Source organism: Hylobates moloch, unplaced genomic scaffold (genome assembly GCF_009828535.3).
Source record: "Hylobates moloch isolate HMO894 unplaced genomic scaffold, HMol_V3 SCAFFOLD_11, whole genome shotgun sequence".
Taxonomy (NCBI): Eukaryota; Metazoa; Chordata; class Mammalia; order Primates; family Hylobatidae; genus Hylobates; species Hylobates moloch.
The window spans coordinates 91,796,374-91,819,449 of NW_026652286.1; the positions used below are offsets into that span (position 1 = coordinate 91,796,374).

Sequence of the window (23,076 nt, forward strand, 5' to 3'; positions counted from 1 at the left end):
TTTCATAAGCAAAACTGCTGAAGGCTTAGATGTTACTAGAAGTTGAAGCAGATAGTGGTGTAGACTACTCTGATCAGCTTTGGAACACATGAGGGAAGCATGCCTGGGTTGATCCAAAATTGGAGTTTGACAGAAGGAGAGGTCTTGGAAGGTCAAGTGAAGTAAGAAGTTGCCCTGAGAGTGTAGCTGAACATTCCTGAGATCCAATGAGGAAACTGAACCAAGAGGATCTAAGACCTAGACCAGTGCTTCTCAAATTTGATCGTGCATCAGTATCCCCTGAAGAGCTCATAAAACCACAGCCGGCTGGGCCTCACCCTGAGTTCCTTTTTTTTTTTGAGACGGAGTCTCACTCTGTCGCCCAGGATAGAGTGCGGTGGTGCAATCTTGGCTCACTGCAACCTCCGCCTCTTGGGTTCAAGCGAGTCTCCTGCCTCAGTCTCCGGAGTAGCTAGGATTATGGGCGCATGTCACCACATCTGGCTAATTTTTCTATTTTTAGTAGAGGCAGGGTTTCACCATGTTAGCCAGGCTGGTCCTCAACTCCTGACCTCAGGTGATCCACCCTCCTCTGCTTCCCAAAGTGTTGGGATTACAGGCGTGAGCCACCGCGACCGGCCCTCACCCCAAGTTTCTGATTCAGTAGTTCTGGGTTGGGGCCCAAGAATGTGCGTTACTGACAAGTTCCCTGATGCTGATGCTATAGGCCCAGGGGGGAACGGGGAAGCACACTTCGAAAACCCCTGGTGGACAGCAAAGCATCAGCAGCAGGCAGACGTTGAACCATTTCCAGAGTGAAAGGATGAAAAGAGGCGTCTTCTTCAGGAAGAGAGGTCTCCCTGTAGTCAAAGACTAGGCTGACGGTAAGGCCACATCGGATAACTTAAGGTGGTAGGCAGAGCCGAACTTCAGAGTCTGGATTCAGAGACGAAGCAATCTGGGGGGACAAGGTCGAGGACTGACCATGCCAGGGGAATGATAGGAGATCAAGGAATTGGGTGTTACAAGGGTATTCAAAATGAATTATTTCTGGCAGAGGCTAGAGTCTAGAGGACAGTTCCAACAGGAAGTGAAGATCTGAAGGGGGAAGTAGCTACGCCAGGCATGAATTGAGTAGCGCTGACCCTGTGCAGGCCCTACAGACAGCAGCCCATCCAGGTTAGTGCACCAGAACTAGCGACAAAATCTACGGGAAGTGTGCGATCCCTCAGCAACAACGCTGCACGCTGTGTAGCTTCCCTTACAGCTTTATAGGAGCCGCGGCGAGCACATCCTGTGGGGGCGACTACGATTGAGTTTAGTTCCTGGTCCCCTCCAGCAGGCATTCCCCTCCATCCGCCGTACTGATGAGTGCCGGGGCTCAGGTGCTGACCGCGCTACCTAACACCTGTGCAACCCTCCTCAAAGCTCCTTACCTCCTCATGCCTCAGGTTTCCCGCTTAAAAATGCGGTAATAACAGTAATAGTAAACCACACAACGTCAGCGAGATGACACAGTGAGGTGGTTAACGTAAAGCTCTGGACACACACTGCGCACCTATACATCAGTTATTAAGTGTCCTGTTGGCTACTACAGGTCCTGGCCAATGCTCTCAGAATTGCGTGTGGCCTATGAGCCTCACGTTGCGGCCGGCGCGCGTTCCCGCACATCTGCAGGACGGCGCCGTCCTCCTCCTTAACCGGCTCAACTCTGGGATGCTGGTGCCTCTGCCGGACTAGAGGCCTGGGAGGAGTCTGCGCAGCCGCAGAAGGGCTTGCGGAGGCGCCTGCCGGGAGCTGAGGGCCGCGGGAGCCGCTGGGTTAGCCCCGCCCCGAGGGGTCAGGGGTCAGAGGCCGCCGGATAGCGTAGGATCGGCCGCTGGTGGTGGTGATACCGGGTTCCCGGCCTATGGCGCCGGCGCAGCGCTGCCCTCTGTGCCGCCAGACCTTCTTCTGTGGTCGCGGGCACGTTTACAGCCGCAAGCACCAGCGGCAGCTGAAGGAGGCTTTGGAGAGGCTCCTGCCCCAGGTGCGGAGGCAAGGCTAGAGATGGGATGGGAGTGCGGGGCAGGTCAGTGAAGGCCAGAGCGGGTGTGATTTGGGGGTCGCTCTCGGGGTTCTACTTGGCCTCTCTGCCGCAGGTGGAGGCGGCCCGCAAGGCCATCCGCGCCGCTCAGGTGGAGCGTTATGTGCCCGAACACGAGCGATGCTGCTGGTGCCTGTGCTGCGGCTGTGAGGTGCGGGAACACCTGAGCCATGGAAACCTGACGGTGCTGTACGGGGGGCTGCTGGAGCATCTGGCCAGGTGAGAGCCGAGCTAGGAGCCTGCTCCAGCACAGACGTATACATATACGGGAGGAGGGTTTGGGGTCGGTGAGAAAAAGGACGCTTTTGTGATTTGATCAAGATGGATGGATTGAGTCACTTCACAGGTTTTGCCAGCCTTGTTAGGGTAGGGGTCATATGCTGCCACGGTCCCAAGTGGTGCTAGTGGTCTGGCTGCGAGAGCCCGCTTGGTTACCGCCCCTAACCTCCCCTCAGATTCTCACAGTTTTATGGGAAGAAGAGACACGAGATCTTGAAGAGATGGTAACAGTGTTCCTCTCTCAACCATGCCCCAGGCAGAAACCCAGATGTCAGTTTGCATTACAAACCTAATGCTTAATATCTGAGTAATACTTTATAATCTATAGCTGAGATTACTTATCCTCTCCATTTTCAGCCCAGAGCACAAGAAGGCAACCAACAAATTCTGGTGGGAGAACAAAGCTGAGGTCCAGATGAAAGAGAAGTTTCTGGTCACTCCCCAGGATTATGCAAGGTGAGTCACTAGTATTGAACGTGAAGTAGCAGAGTGAATTCTCTGGATCTTTGTCAGGTATGGGAGCTTACTCTATTAACTGGAAAGTTCAGGAGGGACTTCCGAAGTATCTACTGTCTTCATAGCACTTCTTATTCTAGGTACTATATTGGACACAAAAATGTGACAGTTCTTGAGGTTTAGTTGGGGGATGGGATTTAGCAAATAGAGAACAATACTAAAAGTTGACTGTTATCAACTACTTAAATATGAGGCACAGAGAATACTAACGTTAGAAGAGGCTGTTTATAGTTTGTAAGAAACTGCTGCTCAGCCAGTACTTACTTTTAATAGTTTTGGACTCTATTTTATTTTATCTTTTCTTTTGAGACAGAGTTTTGCTCTTTTCGCCCAGGCTGGAGTGCAATGGCACAATCTCAGCCCACTGCAACTTCAGCCTCTTGGATTCAAATGATTCTCCTGCCTCAGCCTCCCAAGTAGCTGGGATTACAGGCGCACACCACCACACCTGGCTAATTTTTGTATTTTTATGTTTTTTTCTTTTTCTTTTTTTTTTTTTTGCTCTGTTGCCCAGGCTGGAGTGCAGTGGCACGATCTCCGCTCACTGCAAGCTCTGCCTTCCGGGTTCGCGCTATTCTCCTGCCTCAGACTCCTGAGTAGCTGGGACTACAGGTGCCCGCCACCACGCCCGGCTGATTTTTTGTATTTTTAGTGGAAATGGGGTTTCACCGTGTTAGCCAGGATGGTCTCGATCTCCTGACCTCCTGATCCGCCCGCCTCGGCCTCCCAAAGTGCTGGAATTACAGGCGTGAGCCACGGCGCCCGGCCAATTTTTGTATTTTTAGTAGAGATGGGGTTTCACCATGTTGGCCTGGTTGGTCACTAACTCCTGACTTGAGGTGATTCACCCGCCTTGGCCTCCCAAAGTGCTGGGATTACAGACGTCAGCCACCATGCCTGGTCTCAATGATTTTCTTAATGGTATCTGGGAATTCATCTGCTGCCTCTTGGTTGGCAGAAGCTGCCCCTTCTGCTCTTTTGACATATTTTAAGCCAAACTTGTTTCTAAAATTATCAAATCATCCTTTGCTGGCATTAAATTATCCAGCTTTAGATCCTTCACCTTCCTTTTGCTTTAAGTTGTCATGTAATGATTTTGCTTTTTCTTGAATCCTATTAGAAGCTGTAGGTAGGCCTTTCTAATAACCCTGTACCCACATAAAAGCTGTGTTTTCAATATGAAGATAAAAAGGTATTGTGCAAAGCATGCAGGGTTTTCATGCCTCCTGGCATAGGTGCAGTGATAGCTTCATGAATTTCCTCTTTTTGTTTTTTACAGTGTTCCTTAGGCTGGATTTAGTTATTTTTTTCTTTGCCTTTAAAAAAAAATTTTTTTTGTCCAGGCATGGTGGCTCATGTGAAGTCAGGAGTTTAAGACCAGCCTGGCCAGGCCGGGCGCAGTGGCTCACGCTTGTAATCCCAGCACTTTGGGAGGCCGAGGCGGGCGGATCACAAGGTCAGGAGATCGAGACCACGGTGAAACCCCGTCTCTACTAAAAAAAATACAAAAAAAAATTAGCCGGGCGTGGTGGCGGGCACATGTAGTCCCAGCTACTCGGAGAGGCTGAGGCAGGAGAATGGCCTGAACCCCGGAGGCGGAGCTTGCAGTGAGCCGAGATTGTGCCACTGCACTCCAGCCTGGGCGAAAAAAAAAAAAAAAAAAAAAAACCAGCCTGGCCAAATGGCAAAACCTGTCTCCATAAAATACAAAATTGTGGGTGTTCCACCAAGCAGGTGAAACAGGAGAACCTTGAACCGGCGAGGAGAGGTTGCAGTGAGTAAGCCGCCATTCCCCAGACCGGGTAAAGATCAAAATTCTGCAAAAGGAAAAAAAACTTTTTTTTTTTTTTTGACTGATCTCGTTTTCACCAGCCGGACTGCATGGGGACTCTTTGCTCACTGCAAGTCTGCCTCGGTTCACACCTCGCCCTTTCCTGGGACTACAGGCACCCGCCATCACGCCCGGCTAATTTTTTGTATTTTTAGTAGAGACGGGGTTTCACCGTGGTCTCGATCTCCTGACCTCGTGATCCGCCCGCCTCGGCCTCCCAAAGTGCTGGGATTACAAGCGTGAGCCACCGCGCCCGGCCCAATTCAGCTTTTTCTTGTAATGTCATGACTTTTCTCTGCTTCTTTGGAGCGCTTCAGGCATCACTAGTGGCACCTCCTATAGGTCCCACGTTACTATTTGAGGTTAATGGTATGACATTACTGAAAAATATGCAGGAACCATGAGTGATCACTTTTACTGTAATATGCAATTTACTGGTGAGACAATTGCTTACAAGATGATCAGCATTACTGTGTTTTAAGCAGATACAACACTTGAGTTCACTGCAATAGGTGGCTACAAAATTGTGACAGTTGGAGTTTGGATTAAAATTTTATGCAGTTACGTAATATTGCATCTTTACATTTATTTTCATTTCTCTTGACTGCGAATGTCACCATGTACAGTCTGTGTTTCTGTGTGTAAGTTTTGATAAATTTTAACTTTTTTTTTTTGGAGAGGGAGTTTTGCTTTGTCACCCAGGATGGAGTAAAGTGGTGCGATCTCCACTCACTGCAACCTTTGCCTCCCGGGTTCAAGCGATTCTCCCGTTTCAGCCTGGATTTGTGTATTTTATGGTAGTAAATCATAAAAGACTAGTATCTACACATATTTTATGCATTCATGACATACCTTTTTAATTTTTTCCATATTTCTAGGCTATGTGGTTCATCTGCAAGTTTTTTCAAATTGTTGCAAATCTCCAAAAAAATTTTCAAGTGATCTCGCGCAGTTCAAACCTGTGCTGTGCAAGAGTCAACTGTATTTGCTTATTTTCTCAAAAAGGAATGCCTAAAGGATAATCAAGAAACTAATGAAACTGCTAGATGTGGTGGTGCACACCTGTAGTCCTAGCTACTCAGGAGGCTGAGGTAAGAGGAAGCTTGAGCCCAGGAGTTTGAGGCCAGCCTGGGCGATGTATCAAGACCCCATCTCTAAAAAGAAATATGAATTTTTTTTTTTTTTTTTTTTTTTTTTTTGAGACGGAGTCTTCGCTCTGTCGCCCAGGCTGGAGTGCAGTGGCGCAATCTCCGCTCACTGCAAGCTCCGCCTCCTGGGTTCACGCCATTCTCCTGCCTCAGCCTCTCCGAGTAGCTGGGACTACAGGCGCCCGCCACCACGCCCGGCTAATTTTTTTTTTTTGTATTTTTAGTAGAGACAGGGTTTCACCGTGGTCTCGATCTCCTGACCTCGTGATCCGCCTGCCTCGGCCTCCCAAAGTGCTGGGATTACAAGCATGAGCCACCGTGCCCGGCCTATGAATTTTTTTTTAGAGAAGTTAATGAAATTGATCACATGGCCAGGTGCAGTGGCTCACATCTGTAATCCCAGCACTTTGGGAGGCCGAGGTGGGAGGATCACTTGAGGTCAGGAGTTCGAGTTAGAGACCAGCCTGGTCAACATGGTGAAACCCTATCCCTACTAAAAATACAAAAAATAGCTGGGTGTGGTGGTTTGTGCCTGTAATCCCAGCTACTCAGGAGGCTGAGGCAGGAAAATCGCTTGAGCCCAGGAGGCAGAGATTGCACTGAGCCGAGATCATGCCATTGCACTGCAGCCTGGGCAACAAGAGCAAAACTCTGTCTCAAAAAAAAAAAAAAAAAAAAGAAAAGAAACTGATCACATATCAGTTAGTGTAACCAGTTGGTGTGACCCAGTTTGCGGGTCAGTAAAAATGTTTAGAGTTGATGAGAATAGAAAAAAGTTTTTTTTTTTTTTGGACAGAGTCTCACTCTGTCGCCCAGGCTGGAGTGCAGTGGCACAATCTCAGCTCACTGCAACCTCTACCTCCCAGGTTCAAGCAGTTCTCCCATCTCAGCTTCCAGAGTAGGTGGGATTACAGGCTTGTGCCACTACGCCTGGCTAATTTTTGTATTTTAGTAGAGATGGGGTTTCACTATGTTGGCCAGGCTGGTCTTGAACTCCTGACCTCAAGTGATCCACCTGACTCGGCTTCCCAAAGTGCTACGATTACAGGCATGAGCCACCACACCCAGCCTAGAAAAAAGATTTCTGTGTATACTTTTAAAAATTTTTTTTTTTCTGATAGTACATTTGGGAATTATACTGTAACAGGCATAAGAAGTAAGATTTCTCCCATAGGGAAATTTTGTATTCAGAATCCAATAGAAATATTTCAGGTTTTTTTTTTTGAGATAGAGTCTCGCTCTGTTGTCCAGGCTAGAGGGCAGCTGCGTGATCTTGGCTCACTGCAACCTCCGCCTCACGGGTTCAAGCAATTCTCCTGCCTCAGCCTCCTGAGTAGCTGGTATTAACAGGCATGCATCACCATGCCTTGGTAATTTTTTTTTTAATGGTGAAAAGATATACATATATTTAGAATTAGCCAACTGGACTCAGTTGAGATGATCCCTATTTTGTTGGCAACATCCAAAGCACTGCAATCAGGAGCCAGTCAAACATGTTCCTCCTTCTCTCCATCAGGCCGAATCAGGGTGTTGACCTTGGCCACATCAGTGTCACAGAGCTTCTTCTGGTGCTTATTGGCTTTAACATTTACAGTGAACACAAGTGTGTTGCTGTCTTTTGTCTTCTTCATGGGAGACTGTGGTCAGAGGAATCTTGATGATAGCATAGTGGTCAAGCTTGTTTCTCCTGGGGGTGCTCTTCCGAGGATATTTGCACTGCCTCTGGAGTCGCAGTGTCTTGGGCCGCCAGAAGGTTGGTGATATGCGGATCTTCTTTTTTTTGTGGCTGTGGACACCTTTCAACACTGCCTTCTTGGCCTTCAGAGCCTTTGCTTTGGCTTTAGGTGGGGCAGGAGCTTCCTTCTTAGCTTTCGGTGCCATCTTGTGAAAAGGGGCTAATTTTTGTATTTTTCATAGAGACAGGGTCTCACCATGTTGGCCAAACTGGTCTCAAACTCCTGACCTCAAATGATCCACCCACCTTGGCTTCCCAAAGTGCTGGGATTATAGGCGTGAGCCACTGCGCCTGGCCAATAATTAGAAATATTTCTTTTTTTTTTTTGGTGGGGAGACAGAGTCTTATTCTGTTGCCCAGGCTGGAGTGGCACGATCTTGGCTCACTGCAACCTCCACCTCCTGAGTTCAAGCGATTCTCCTGCCTCAGCCGAGTACCTGGAACTACAGGCGCACGCCACCACGCCCGGCTGATTTTTGTAATTTTAGTAGAGATGGGGTTTTACCATATTGGTCAGGCTGGTCTCGAACTCCCGACCTCAGGTGATCCGCCTGCCTCAGCCTCCCAAAGTGCTGGGATTATAGGCGTGAGCCACCGAGCCCGGCCCAAATTAGAAATATTTCTAATCAGATATTTCCATGGTTATAGATATTTGGTTGCTTGGTTCATATGCATAGAAACAGTTGTCATAACTGTAGAAAGCAGTACTTAGCAAGTATTTCTAAGTGATTGGAATAGGTTTCCTTTAATGTTAAAATACTGCCTATTGGTTTGGAAATTAGATCACGCTATATGATGTTTCGATTTTACTCAAAGGCATCATGAATACTCTGCTCATTCTTTCATTCTTTATAGTTTTCTAGTTGAGTTAGGAACTATTTTATCAGAAATCATTTTAGCACTATAATAAGGGTAGATTACATACCATAATGATTTTCAGACTTTTTTTTTTTGAGACAGAGTCTTGCTCTGTTGCCCAGGCTGGAGTGCAGTGGCGCAATCTCGGCTCACTGCAAGCTCTGCCTCCCGGGTTCATGCCATTCTCCTGCCTCAGCCTCTCCGTGTAGCTGGGACTACAGGCGCCCGCCACCACGCCCGGCTAGTTTTTTTTTGTATTTTTAGTAGAGATGGGGTTTCACCGTGGTCTCGATCTCCTGACCTCGTGATCCGCCCACCTCGGCCTCCCAAAGTGCTGGGATTACAAGCGTGAGCCACCGCGCCCGGCCGAGACAGAGTCTTGCTCTGTTGCCCAGGCTGGAGTGCAGTGGCGTGATCTCAGCTTACTGCAACCTCCGCCTCCTGGGTTCAAGTGATTCTTCTGCCTCAGCCTCATGAGCAGCTGGGACTATAGGCATGTGCCACCATGCCCAGCTAATTTTTGTATTTTTAGTAGAGACAGGGTTTCACCATATTGGCCACGCTGGTCTTGAACTCCTGACCTCATGATCCACCCACCTTGTCCTCCTAAAGTGCTGCAATTACAGGTGTGAGCCACCGGGCCCGGCCTGATTTTCAGATTTTTAATAAAAAGGGTATCTGGATTAGCTGGGCATATAGTCCTACCTACTCTGGAGGCTAGCCTATAGTCCTACGTACTGTGGAGGCTAAGGCAGGAGGATCACCTGAGCCTGGGGGATCACTTGAGCCCAGGAGGTTGAACCTGCAGTGAGCTGTGATTCCACCACTACACTCCAGCCTGGGCAACATAGCAAGAATGTCTCTTAAAAAAAAAAAAAAAGAAAAAAAAAAGGCAATTCAGTTGCAGTGGCTCATGACTGTAATTCCAGCACTTTTGGAGGCCGAGACAGAGCATCATTTGAGCCCAGGAGTTTAAGACCAGCCTGGACAACATAGTGAAACCCCATCTCTAAAAAAAAAATTATATTAGCCAAGCATGGTGACATTTGCCTGTAGTGCTAGCTTCTGGGGAGGCTGAGGCAGGAGGATTGCTTAAGCTCACAAGGTTTGAGGCAGCAGTGGGCTGTGATCACGCCACTGTACTCTAGCCTGGGCAATAGAGCAAAAGACCCCGTCTCAAAAACAGAGAAAAAAAAAAAACAAAAAACAGTACCTGGAGACTTTGAACAGGGTGAAAAGAAAACATGGAGGAGTCTGCTAAAGCACAAAACTTCTCTCTGGTCCTCAAATAAAAAAAAATTTTTGGCCGGGCACGATGGCTTATGCCTGTAATCCCAGCACTTTGGGAGGCCAAGGCGGACAGATCACGAGGTCAGGAGATCGAGACCATCCTGGCTAACACGGTGAAACCCCGTCTCTACTAAAAATACAAAAAATTAGCCGGGCGTGGTGGTGGGCGCCTGTAGTCCCAGCTACCCCAGAGGCTGAGGCAGGAGAATGGCATGAACCCAGGAGGCGGAGCTTGCAGTGAGCCGAGATCGCGCCACTGCACTCCAGCCTGGGCCACAGAGCAAAACTCTGTCTCAAAAAAAAAAAAAAAAATAGCCCGTTGTGGTGGTGGGCGCCTCTAGTGCCAGCTACTCGGGAGGCTGAGGCAGGAGAAACGCTTGAACCCAGGAGGCGGAGGTTGCAGTGAGCCAAGATCGTGCCACTGCACTCCAGCCTGGCAACAGAGTGAGACCCCGTCTCAAAAAAAAAAAAAAAAAATTTTTTTTTTTTTTTTTTACAATTCCACATTGTCATTTTCTTTTCCTCTGGTCTGAAACTCCTGGTCTCAGGCAATCCTCCCACCTCAGCCTCCCAAAGTGCTGGGACTACAGATGAGCCACTGCGCCCAGCCAGCCGCCTAGAAATTTCTGGACTTCAACCACACTGTAATTTTTTTTTTAATCAGTTTCTTCTATTTCCTTGAACTCAGTTTCCAGGAACTTCTGGTTTGGAAATTAGATACCTGCCTTCCAGGTTAGTCTACAGAAAGTCTAGTTGTGTTCCACTGTGTCTTCATTGTCTTGCTCACTTATGTGATACACTCAGGTGTTGTGGATTATGAGACCCAGAGAGAAACTTCCTGGTGATAATCGCACAAAGTATAGGAAAGAAACCTGGCAGTCTCTACAGTCCATTATTATTATGTGCTTAGTCCATTTGGTTAAATAATTTGAGATGCTTTTTTTTTTTTTTTTTTTGAGACGGGGTCTTGCTCTGTCACCCAGACTGGAGTGCAGCGGTACAATCGTGGCTCACTGCAGCCTCAAACTCCTGGGCTCAAGCAATCCTCCTGCTTCATCCTTCAGAGTAGGCAGGATTTTTTTTTTTTTCTTTTTTTTTGAGATGGAGTCTTGCTCTGTCACCAGGCTGGAGTGCAGTGGCATGATCTCAGTTCACTGCAACCTCTGCCTCCCAGGTTCAAGCGATTCTGCCAAGTAGCTGGGACTACAGGCGCAGGCCACCACGCCCAACTTTTTTTTTTTTTTTTTTTGAGATGGAGTCTTGTTCTGTCATCCAAGCTGGAGTGCAGTGGTGCGATCTCGGCTCACTGCAAGCTCCGCCTCCCAGGTTCACGCCATTCTCCTGCTTCAGCCTCCTAAGTAGTTGGGACTTCAGGCACCTGCCACCATGCCTGGCTAATTTTTTGTATTTTTAGTAGAGATGGAGTTTCACCGTGTTAGCCAGGATGGTCTTGATCTCCTGACCTCGTGATCCGTCCGCCTCGGCCTCCCAAAAGTCTGGGATTACAGGCGTGAGCCACCACGCCCGGCCTAATTTTTGTATTTTTAGTAGAGACGGGGTTTCACCATGTTGGCCAGGATGGTCTCGATCTCTTGACCTCATGATCTGCCCGCCTTGGCCTCCCAAAGTGCTGGGATTACAGGCGTGAGCCACTGCGCCTGGCTTGGTCCACCTATTTCTAATGTGACTGGGTCAGTCATCAACCTCTGTGATATGGTTTAGCTGTGTCCCCACCCAAATTTTTTTGACTGTAGCTCCCATAATTCCCACATGTTGTAGGAGGGACCCAGTGGGAGATAACTGAATCATGGGGGCGTTTTGCCCCATGCTGTTCTCATGGTAATAAGTCTCACGTGATCTGATGATTGTATAAGGGGTTTCCCCTTTCACTTGGTTTTCATTCTCTCTTGCCGGCCACCATATGAGACATGCCTTTCACCTTCTGTTGTGATTGTAAGGCCTCCCCGGCCACATGGAACTGTGAGTCTATTAAACCTCTTTTTCTTTGTAAATTACCCAGTCTTGGGTATATCTTTATCAGCAGTCTGAATAATGGACTAATACACCCTGTCAACACCATCTCTCTGCTCCAGCGCTGCATCTTCAGGAGCCCAGGTTCCAGATAAATGAACTGTAGTGGCAGCCAGTGGCCAGGAGATACCGGCAACCTAAATATAGTTTTCTTTTCGTTTCTCTTTTTTGGAGACAGAGTCTCGCTCTGTCACCCAGGCTGGAGTGCAATGACATGATCTTGGCTCACTGCAACCTCCGCCTCCCAGGTTCAAGTGATTCTCCTGCCTCAGCCTGCTAAGTAGCTGGGATTACAGGCACGCGCCACCACGCCCGGCTAATTTTTGTACTTTCAATAGAGATGGGGTTTCAGCATGTTGGTCAGGCTGGTCTCAAACTCCTGACCTCAAGATCCGCCCATCTCGGCCTTCCAAACTGCTGGGATTACAGATGTGAACCACCTAATCTGGCCTTTTTATTTTTTTTGAGATGGAGTCTTGCTCTGTTGTCCAAGCTGGAGTGCCATGATACAATGACAGCCCACTACAGCCTCAACCTCGCAGGCTCAAGCAATCCTCCCACCCCAGCCTTCCAAGTAGCTAGAGCTATAAGTGTGCACCATCACACCTGGCTATTTCTGTATTTTTTGTAGAGTCAGGGTCACTATGTTGCCTGAGCTGGTCTCAAACTCCTGGGCTCAAGCAGTCCTCCCACTTTGGCATCCCAAAGTGTTGAGATTACAGGCATGAGCCACTGTGCCCAGCCTAATTTTTACTTTTGAACCTTGTAAATTGTCAAACATACACACACAAGGCAATTCCAAGGCTTGGCTGATTTGACTGGTAAAGATATGAGGAGACACTTTTAGATTTAGATGGTTTCTTACATACAGTGAAAAGAAGAGGAAGACCAAAGAGCCAGCTTCTCAAGTCCTTGTTTCATACACCAAAAAGGACAACACTGAAACAAAAAGGACTGGATGACCCCAGTGTGAGTTGTGGGATATTCTGTTGCTGGGGAATCAAATCTAGACTGTAGTAGCTAAGTGGCTTTTTTGTTGTTTTTAAATTTTACTTATTATTATTTTTGAGACAGAGTCTTGCTCTGTCACTGGCCTGGAGTGCAGTGGACCAATCTCGGCTCACTGCAACCTCCACCTCCGAGGTTCAAGCAATTCTCCTGTCTCAGCCTCCCGAGTAGCTGGGATTACAGGCACCTGCCACCACATCTGGCTAATTTTTTGTATTTTTGTAGAGATAGGGGTTTCATTATGTTGGCCAGGCTGGTCTTGAACTCCTGGCCTCTTGATACACCCATCTCAGCCTCCCAAAGTGCTGGGATTACAGGCGTGGGCCACCACGCCTGGCTTAAATGATTTTTTAAAGCTAAGTGGCTTAATATTCCACAATTTTAATCTGAGGGGGTGGAACAGAAAGCCCTGTGCCTCCTCAGAACCTGGGAGTTGATGAGAAACCGTTTGATGACAACTTCCTAGGGGAGATGGGGAGGGAAGTGGGAGATGGCCTCATAGCAGCTTCTGGCAGACCTCCCATCCTCTTGTGTTCCAGGAGGATTAAACCAGCCTTTCAGCCACACTTTGGTAAGGTGTGGCTCAAGCCATTGTCTCCTTGGATATATTCAAGGCTCTCACGGAACACTGTTGATAGTGGTATTGGTATTATACTGAAACTTTGTGGTGAGAACCAGGGTTTTGAGAACTAGGGTTTTCACTATGGCAAAAGGAAGATACAAGTAAGGAATAGAGGCATTTGAATAGGGAGGTGACAGTACAAATTACTGATTTAAGGCCAGGCATAGTGGCTGATGCCTGTAATCCCAGTTCTTTGGGAGGCCAAGGCAGGAGATTTGCTTGAGCCCAGGAGTTCGAGACCAGCATGGGTGACATGGCAAAACCGTTTCTACAAAAAACACAAAAATTAGCCAGGCATAGTGGTGCAGGCCTGTAGTCCCACCTGCTCAAGAAGCTAAGGCAGGAGGATCTCTTGAGCCTGGGAGGCAGAGGTTGCAGCGAGCTTAGATTGTGCCACTGCACTCCAGCCTAGGCAAGAGCGAGCCCGTCTCAAAAAAAAGAAAAAGAAATTTGGGACGGTATGCAAAATTTGGCCTGGATTCTTCTGAGGATGTGAAGTAATGGAAGCAGTAGGACTGTTCCAGACTAGGGGAAGACTAGAGACCTAATAGCTGGATTCCATGTGATCTTTTGTTGGACTTTGGGATTGGGGATGAGAGTAGAGAAGGCATAATGCACATTTTTGAGATGAGGGAAATATGAATATAGCCTGTATGCCTACACTCAAGTCTGAAGACATATAAACCATGTCTATACTAACCAGCCAAATATTTGAACACTAAAAAGAATAATTTTCTTAATGTGGTAATGGTGTCATGGTTGTATAGAATCTTCCTCTTCTTGGGAGATGCGTGCTGAAAATAGGGTTTGACGTCTAAACCTATTTTTGTTTTGGCAAAAAGGACATGTGTCTGTACAAAAGAAATGGAGCCAGTATGGCAAAATGTTTACAAAGACTCTGGGTGAGAGGTACATAGGTGCTTACTATACTGTTTTGTTTCTGAATTTGAAAATTCTCAAAATTAAAAAAATATCTACTGAGGAGCTTTTCGTTTTAACTGGTGGGGAATGGGTTCTGGGTGGTTTTGCCCCTTTTCTTTTTAGATTCAAGAAATCCATGGTGAAAGGTTTGGATTCCTATGAAGAAAAGGAGGATGAAGTGATCAAGGAGGTAAGTTAAAGTAGCAGTCCCTCACCCTTTTTGCACCAGGGGCTGGTTTCGTGGAAGACGATTTTTCCACAGATGGCCCTAGGCAGGGGATGGTGTCAGAATGAGACTGCTCCACCTCAGATCATCAGACATTAGATTCTCATAAGGAGCACGCAACCTAGATACCTTGCATGCCCAGTTCACAACAGTGTTTGCGCTCCTGTGAGAATGTAATGCTGCCACTGATCTCACAGGAGCTCAGGCGGCAGTGCTGTTGCAGCCTGCTTCCTGACAGGCCACAGACCAGTACTGGTCCATGCCTGGGGGTGGAGGGCCCCTGAGTTAAAGGAAAGTCCTCTGAAGAAACTGGCCCCCATGATCCTGTACCTGTCTAAGCAGCCTCTCTCCCACAGATGGCAGCTCAGATCCGTGAGGTGGAGCAGAGCCGACAGGAGGTGGTTCGGTCTGTCTTAGAGGTTGGTTTCCCTCGGAGGATCCAGACCAGTATCCAAATCCACTGATCCCTGGCATTCCCAGGTCCAGCATTTCATGAACTAGTGCTGCTGCTTCTTTTTTTTTTTTTTTTTTGGGAGACAGAGTCTCACTGTGTCACCCAGGCTGGAGTGCAGTGGCACGATCTCGGCTCACTGCAACCTTCACCTCCCAGGTTCAGGTTCAAGCAATTCTCCTGCCTCAGCCTCCCGAGTAGCTGGGATTACAGGTGCCACCACCATGCCTGGCTAATTTTTATATTTTTAATAGAGATGGTGTTTCACCATGTTGGCCAGGCTGGTCTTGAACTCCTGACCTCAGGTGATCTACTCGCCTCAGCCTGCTGGGATTACAGGCATGAGCCGCTGCGCCCGGCCATGAACCAGTGCTTCTAAGAGAACTCTGACTGCATTCTCATCTGCTTGGCTTGAATTCCCTTACCTGTGCACCAGGGGGCAGGCCTAGTCAGCGAATATGTGGACAGGACTGGGAGGGAGGGAGGGAAGAGTCTGTAAAAGATGGGCAGTACCTTCCATGTGCTAATTTGTTTCCTTCCTGTGATACTGGGGTCTGGAGGGTGGAGGCATGGCCTAGGCAGGCTCTTAAGCATCCCAGACACATTTATTTTTCCTGAATCAAACTCAGCCTCAGGCAGTGCCAGACCCAGAAGAGGGCTCTTCAGCACCTAGAAGCTGGAAAGGGATGAACAGGTAAGACTGTTAGGGAATCTCTTGTTGGGAATTTGACATCTTAGAACATTCTGCAACCTTTTGGCCAGGAAATGGAAACAGATCTAATCTTTACCACCCTCATGGCTCAAGGACCTCATCTGGCAGCCTGGCTCATGTTTTTCAGCCAAGTAACTTCCAGCTCACAGCAGCCCTCAAACTTGGACCTGCCACCAGCTCCAGAGCTTGACTGGATGGAGACAGGACCATCTCTGACATTCATTGGCCATCAGGTACAAAGGATAAGCAAGCCAGAAGAGGGCCAGTGGTCCCTCAGTTCTCAGGACCCCTTTCTCCTGATTTTCTACCTATTCTAGCCACTGCTGTCTCCACTGCAGGCTTTTCCTTCTTCCTTCAGTGTTCCCTAGTAGTGTTCTCAGACCTCCTCTCACCCTCCAAAGGGATCCTATTCACATGTATTAACACTTAGGAGTGCCAACTCCTAAATCTTGCCCTCTGTAGAACTCATAGTTCCAACTCAACACAGGACATTACATTTAAATATCCCACAGGCATCTGAAACTAACCCCCACCACACCTGTATTTCCAATCACTAGATGCAGATCCTTTCCTTCTTTTCCATCTCCCACATCCTGTCAACAAGCAGTCAGTTTTAACCTGTCTGCCTCCATTAAGCCTTTGGACAATTTCTACTCCCCCTTCAATCCTGCCTCACAAACAGAAAGTCATCGTACCATTTATGATCTTACTGTACACTTCAGCTGTATTGTGTTACTTCGGGCTTTTACAGTTGCCATTGCCTAAAACATGCTTTCCTTCCCTCATCACCTAATGTTTACCTTCCTTTAACTGTTAGCTCAAATGTCACTTTTTCATAAAAGGCTTATCTGAACAGGTTATCTCTATTTCAAGTGGATGTAGCATCATGTAAAGTTGCAAATGTAATTTACTTACTTAACTTGTGCTTAATGCTCTTCCCCAATTATATGTATGCTGTGAGGGCAAGGTTTTGCTCACCTGGCATGTAATAGCCACTCTACTTACAGACATCTCCACTGTTATGACTGTGAGCTTCCTGAGGACAGGGCTGTCTTAGAGTGACTTACTGTGCTTTCAAAGTTTAACATCAGCTGGGGTGCAGAATTAGCATTGTGGCAGCAGTCACACCCACCTCTTTTAAAGTGTGCTTTGTCTATCGTTTCTAGGACTTTTTTTTTTTTTTTAATCATGCCTAGACTTTAACTAGCATTTTTTTTCCCATTTCCAACTACAGGATATACCAGGAGTTGGTAACATCCACTCAGGTAAGGTCCAGGGCAGTGTTTTTAAAACCCTGGGAGATTTTTTTTTTTTTTTTTTGAGATGGAGTCTTGTTCTGTTGCCAGGCTGGAGTGCAGTGGCACAATCTCAGCTCCCTGCAACCTCTGCCTCCCGGGTTCAAGTGATTCTTCTTCCTCAGCCTCCCAAGTAGCTGGGGTTACAGGTGTGCACCACCACACCCAGCTAATTTTTATATTTTTAGTAGAGATGGGGTTTCACCATGTTGGCCTCGATCTCCTGACCTCATGATCCGCCCATCTTGGCCTCCCAAAGTGCTGGGATTACAGGCGTGAGCCACCATGCCCGGCCTTTTTTTTTTTAAATAAAGTTGGCTAAGATAAAGCATATGTAACTGGTAAAAGCCTTATATCCAGAATATATGAAGAACTGTCAACTTGATAAGGAAACAACCCAATAAAAGCATATGAGTAATGTTCAACATTAGTCATTAGAGAAATGCAAATTAAAACCACAGTGAAATACCACTATATATGTATTGGAATGGCAGAAATTAAAGACTGATCATGCCAAGTGTTTGGCAATGTAGAAAAACCAAACCCTCATAACTGCTGCTTAGAATGTAAACTGGTACAGTTGCTTTGGAAAACAGTTCGGGATACACCTACCATATTATCTAACCATTCCAGTCCTTATTTTTTTTTTTTTTTCTTTGGAGACAGAGTCTCACTGTATCACCTAGGCTGGAGTGCAGTGGCGCGATCTCGGCTCACTGCAAGTTCTGCCTCCCGGGTTCACGCCATTCTCCTGCCTCAGCCTCTCCAAGTAGCTGGGACTACAGGCACCTGCCACCACGCCCGGCTAATTTTTGTATTTTTTTTAGTAGAGACGGGGTTTCACCATGGTCTCGATCTCCTGACCTCGTGATCCGCCTGCCTTGGCCTCCCAAAGTGCTGGGATTACAAGCGTGAGCCACCGCACCCGACCCAACCATTCCAATCCTAACTAGATAAAAGAAAGCCTGTCTACACAGACTTGTACACAAATCTTCAGAACAGCTTCATTTGTAGCAGCTCCAAATTGGAAACAATTCAGATGTCTATCAACAGGCAAATGGATTAACAATGGAATAGTATTCCAGGATGAAGACAGAATTATTGATATATACGACACAGATGAATGTCAGAAGTCCAGACCTGGCCGGTGTGGTGGCTCATGCCTGTAATCCTGGCACTTTGGGAGGCCAAGGCAGGCGGATCACGAGGTCAGGAGTTCAAGACCAGTCTGCCAACATGGTGAAACCCTATCTCTACTAAAAATTCAAAAATTAGCTGGGTGTTGTGGCGTGCACCTGTAATCCCAGCTACTTGGGAGGCTGAGGCAGAAATGTTTGAACCAAGACCTGGGAGGTGGAGGTTGCAGTGAGCTGAGATTGTGTCCAGCCTGGGCTAGAGCGAGACTCCTCTCAAAAAAAACAAAGGCCAGACCCCACCTCAATGTCCACACACACAAAATCCTAAAAAATACAAACCAATAAAGCAACTGAAAGATCACTGATTGCCTGGATAGTTAAATATTTTAATGGGGGCAGTGATAGAGGGGGATGTTTGGGGTCTAGATTGTAATGGCTTCGCTCAAGTCACCAAATATAAGTGTGTATTGTTTATGTCAGTTATGCCTCAAAGCCATTTTAAAATGACTATCACATATGGGGTATGTTGCTTTAAATTAGCCTAGGACCGGCCGGGCGCGGTGGCTCACGCTCGTAATCCCAGCACTTTGGGAGGCCGAGGCGGGCGGATCACGAGGTCAGGAGATCGAGACCACGGTGAAACCCCGTCTCTACTAAAAATATAAAAAATTAGCCGGGCGTGGTGGCGGGCGCCTGTAGTCCCAGCTACTCGGAGAGGCTGAGGCAGGAGAATGGCGTGAACCCGGGAGGCGGAGCTTGCAGTGAGCCGAGATCGCACCACTGCACTCCAGCCTGGGCGACAGAGCGAAAAAAAAAAAATTAGCCTAGGACCTTCTTAGGCTCCAGAATTCCTGGGCTTTGCTTTTAGACATTTCTAGCTCTTAATTAGGAGAGGTAAGCTAACAGCTAGGACATGTTTCACAATAGCCTGAAGACTTAAAAAAAAAAAGTCTTAATTTCTTTTTTCAGGTGCCACACCTCCCTGGATGATCCAAGATGAAGAATACATTGCTGGGAACCAAGAAATAGGACCATCGTATGAAGAATTTCTTAAAGAAAGTAAGTAAACTAATTCAAGAGAGGGTCTTCTAAACCTTCACACTCAAAAATGGTTTCCTTGCCTGTGTGGTGGCTGATGGCTGTAATCCTAGCACTTTGGGAGGCTGAGGTGGGAGGGTCACTTGAGCCCCGAAGTCTGAAAACAGCCTGGACAACATAGTGAGACCCCATCTCTATATTCTTTAAGAAAGAAAACTAAAAAAGTTTCCCTATCATTGCACAGAGGAAAAACAGAAGTTGAAAAAACTCCCCCCAGACCGAGTTGGGGCCAACTTTGATCACAGCTCCAGGACCAGTGCAGGCTGGCTGCCCTCTTTTGGCCGCGTCTGGAATAATGGACGCCGCTGGCAGTCCAGGTACGTGTGTTCAGTGCCGGGTCTCCAACCTACCCATCCAACCTCCTTTATGGAGATGTCACCCTTCATCATCGTGTTAACCCTTTATTTCCTTTCAGACATCAATTCAAAACTGAAGCTGCAGCAATGAAGCAGTCACATACAGAAAAACGCTAATCATGCTCTGCCAACTACCATAAGGCTAAAAGCAAAGTCAACAAACCCCTACTATTATAACCTTCCACCAAATTCTTTATCATTGTCTTTCTTAGGAACAGACATACTCGGCTGGGCCCGGTGGCTCACGCTTGTAATCCCAGCACTTTGGGAGGCCGAGGCGGGCGGATCACGAGGTCAGGAGATCGAGACCACGGTGAAACCCCGTCTCTACTAAAAATACAAAAAAATTAGCCGGGCGTGGTGGCGGGCGCCTGTAGTCCCAGCTACTTGGAGAGGCTGAGGCAGGAGAATGGCGTGAACCCGGGAGGCGGAGCTTGCAGTGAGCCGAGATCGCGCCACTGCACTCCAGCCTGGGCGACAGAGCCAGACTCCGTCTCAAAAAAATTAAATTAAATTAAATTAAAAAAAAAAGGAAACAGACATATTCATTCATTTGATTTAATAAAGTTTTATTTTTCCAAATGTACAGTTGGTTGGACCTGTAAAAAAAAATTAAAAGAATCAGAACCATAAAGCTTTGTATCTACCTCCTACACCGTATGAGCCCACACATTCCTACTCACCTATTCATGCATCTTCACCAGCAGCTGGAGCATCTCCACCCTTGGTATTTCTGGTGTAAATTACTTGAGCTCTGTGCTTTGAAACCAGTTTGATAAGTCCTAGGGAAAGAGGATAGTACGATGAGATGCTTAATAGATGCTACAATAGAAACTAGTAAGGTTTTTGGCTGGGTGCAGTGGCTCATGCTTGTAATCCCACTGCTTTGGGTAGGTGGAGGCCGGCAGATCACTTGAGGTAAGGAGTTGCATACCAGGCTGGCCAACATGGTGAAACCCCATCTCTACCCAAAATACAAAAATTAGCTGGGCATGGTGGCACGTGCTTGTAATCCCAGCTACTTGGGAGGCTGAGATGTGAGGACCACCTGAACCCAGGAATTGGTGGTTGCAGTGAGCCAAGATTGCCCCTCTGCACTCCAGCCTGGGCGACAGAGACTCTAGTAAGGTTTGTTTTGGCCGGGTGCAGTGGCTCATGCCTGTAATCCCAGCACTTTGGACAGGGGGATCTCTTGAGCCCAGGAGACCAGCCTGGGCAACATGGCAAAACCGCATCTCTATTTAAACAAAAGGAAAACAAAAAGAGACAGGGTTCTCTCAAAGGTGCCCAAAATGGTCTCAAAACTCCTTGGCTCAAATGATCCTCCTGCTTTGGCCTCCCAAGTAGCTAGAAATACAAGGGTACCACTGCACCTGGCTCCAGAATTGCTTAATCTGACGTTTGGTAACAGCTAGAGAATCCTACAGTTTTTGAAGATCATCTATCCTTACTTTTCCTTTAAATTAGGGGCCCATTATCTTCCACCACCACCCCCTTTTTTGAGACAGTCTCTTGCTCTGTCACTAAGGCTGGAGTGCAGTGGTGTCATCTCGGCTCACTGCCACCTCCATCTCCTGGGTTCAAGCGATCCTCATGCCTCAGCATCCTGAGTAACTGGGATTACAGGCTACTCCACGTCCAGCTAACTTTCAGTAGAGACAGGTTTTCACCATATTGGCCAGGCTGGTCTTTAACTCCTGACCTCCGGTGATTCACCCGCCTCGGCCTCCCAAAGTGCTAGAATTACAGACGTTCAGTCACTATAGTTAGCTGAGCCTTATTATTGTGGAATTACGGTAATCACACCATACTACTGAGTAGACTGTACTAAATTTCTGGTTTTAAAATTTAATACATCAACAAAATACCATGAAGATTTTAAACATTTTCAAAGTTGTTTCAAAATAGTAATCAAATTATTTCAAAAATTGTTGTCCCTGTAATTCTATGCATCCATTTACTTCAAACATAAAAGATCCTTGGGCTTCACTAAACTGCCACAGGGTCCACGGCACAAAAGTGGCTAAGAACCCTGAGAATTCATCTCAGGCGTAAGACGTCAGAATTAAATTACTAACAGCCAATGGTCAAGCCATGCCTTTTTTTAAATTCTGCTTTTCCAGCAAAACCACTGAAGATGGTTAACATGGTCAAGACAATTTAACCTACAAAAGCACACATGTAGGATACACCCCTCACCTTTACTAAGGAGCTCCTGAAGGGCTGCCCTGGCCAGGGAGCCTCGAATCTTCAGTCTCTCAGAGACCACAGCTGGGGTTATAAGTTTATAGTTGGGAACTTCCTTACAGAGTTTGTCATAGGTAGCTTTGTCAAACAAGACTAAGTTATTGAGCTTGTCCCGAACTTTGCCTTTGGACCACTTCTGCTCACCAAAACAAAACAGAAACAAGTTAGTATTTCTGGCAGAAGCACCCTTTCCCTCTCGACTAATCTGCGTCAGAGAAATCTGTTCCACCGTTATCAAAAATAAATTACACATTACTAAAAAAAAAAAAAAACACCGACACGTTTTTGGGCTTCAGAACAGGGGCCGAGCCCCACTAGATCAGTTAAAAATAACACAGCAGGCACAGGGGCACTTTGCACAATGGATTCATTTTCATGATCCTAATGGGAAAAAGAACGAGTGGTGACGGAAGATAAACTCTCACATTTTGACTCTAGAAATCTACACCTGAAAAACCACTTACTATACAAGTTACCTATTACTAGACGGCTACGAGAAGATTACCCCTAGTCTCTCTCAGACGGGTCTTATTTCTACCTTCTTTTTGGCCTTGCCCCCGGATTTGTTCACTGGGTCTTTGTCTTTCTTGGCCGACTTTCCAGCGTCCTTCTTCTTCTTATCGTCCTTGGGCGGCTGTAGGAGGGCAGCGGGAATGCAACCAGGTCCTCAAATAGCGCCAAAGTCTCCTAATACGTCGCTCCCTGCCCCCGCAAACTCCACCAGAGCACATGGGCGAAGCAATAACCGCGCCCGCCCTGCAACCGAGGCCGGCAGGCCAAGGAGCGCTCCCGTCGAAGGCTCTCCCCACTGAGTCCTCAAACCCAAGAACCCCGGCGACTTCATACCCCTGAAGCTTACCATTGCGCAGCTCAGAGAGTAGCAGCAGACACCACAGCCTCGCCAAGATGTCGGATAAAAAGGAAGCGCTGCTCAGAAACAGGCCCAGAAACCACCGTCCGCTGTGAGTACTTCCGGGGCAAGAGGCGGAGCCAGGCGGAGGAAGTCCCACGGCGAAGCGCTCGCCCTCTAGCCTGAAGCGGAAGACAGGAAGTGGATTCCAGTTCCCAAGCCGCACCGCTTAAATACTGCCGGAGGCTGCGCTAGTTGTGACGCAGTACTATAGCACTGTTTTCCTGCACTAATAAGTGAAAAGCAATCCACCACGTCTCGGCAACTAACTTTCCCGCACTACTTATGCCCGAGCGTGTCGCTCCCAGTGCGCAGGTGCCGCAGGTGGCTGCACGCAGGGC

At 47.5% G+C, this 23,076-nt stretch overlaps 2 protein-coding genes and 1 pseudogene across 2 annotated transcripts; 1 reads left to right on the forward strand and 2 right to left on the reverse strand.

Annotated features, from left to right (window-relative positions):
- Window positions 1-1,841: 1,841 nt before the first annotated feature.
- CENATAC (centrosomal AT-AC splicing factor) lies at window positions 1,842-20,223 on the forward strand. The gene is made up of 11 exons (XM_032167642.2): window positions 1,842-2,008; window positions 2,121-2,284; window positions 2,702-2,800; window positions 14,428-14,494; window positions 14,887-14,949; window positions 15,611-15,675; window positions 15,821-15,926; window positions 16,928-16,958; window positions 19,094-19,183; window positions 19,407-19,539; window positions 19,638-20,223. Exons 1-11 carry the CDS (start codon window positions 1,889-1,891, stop codon window positions 19,693-19,695), a joined length of 996 nt encoding a protein of 331 aa, XP_032023533.1. The 5' UTR covers window positions 1,842-1,888; the 3' UTR covers window positions 19,696-20,223.
- Window positions 6,973-7,756, reverse strand: LOC116477035 (large ribosomal subunit protein uL23-like; annotated as a pseudogene).
- RPS25 (ribosomal protein S25) lies at window positions 20,096-22,883 on the reverse strand. Its single transcript, XM_032167660.2, has 5 exons — window positions 22,685-22,883; window positions 22,364-22,459; window positions 21,778-21,961; window positions 20,262-20,360; window positions 20,096-20,177 (listed from the first exon to the last, which is right to left on the reverse strand). The coding sequence occupies exons 1-4, from the start codon at window positions 22,685-22,687 to the stop codon at window positions 20,266-20,268; spliced, it is 378 nt and encodes a 125-aa protein (XP_032023551.1). The 5' UTR covers window positions 22,688-22,883; the 3' UTR covers window positions 20,096-20,177; window positions 20,262-20,265.
- Between the last annotated feature and the right edge of the window lie 193 nt (window positions 22,884-23,076).

What these genes read in the sequence shown, in the direction of transcription:
- CENATAC (XM_032167642.2), top strand. Translation starts at nt 1,889, where the DNA reads ATGGCGCCGGCGCAGCGCTGCCCTCTGTGCCGCCAGACCTTCTTCTGT. An exon ending in TGGAGAGGCTCCTGCCCCAG is followed by an intron (nt 2,009 to 2,120) that starts GTGCGGAGGCAA and finishes TCTCTGCCGCAG; the next exon opens with GTGGAGGCGGCCCGCAAGGC. An exon ending in GGACGCCGCTGGCAGTCCAG is followed by an intron (nt 19,540 to 19,637) that starts GTACGTGTGTTC and finishes ATTTCCTTTCAG; the next exon opens with ACATCAATTCAAAACTGAAG.
- RPS25 (XM_032167660.2), bottom strand. An exon ending in GGGGCAAGGCCAAAAAGAAG is followed by an intron (nt 21,962 to 22,363) that starts GTAGAAATAAGA and finishes TTTGGTGAGCAG; the next exon opens with AAGTGGTCCAAAGGCAAAGT. An exon ending in TCAGGAGCTCCTTAGTAAAG is followed by an intron (nt 20,361 to 21,777) that starts GTGAGGGGTGTA and finishes CTCTTTCCCTAG; the next exon opens with GACTTATCAAACTGGTTTCA.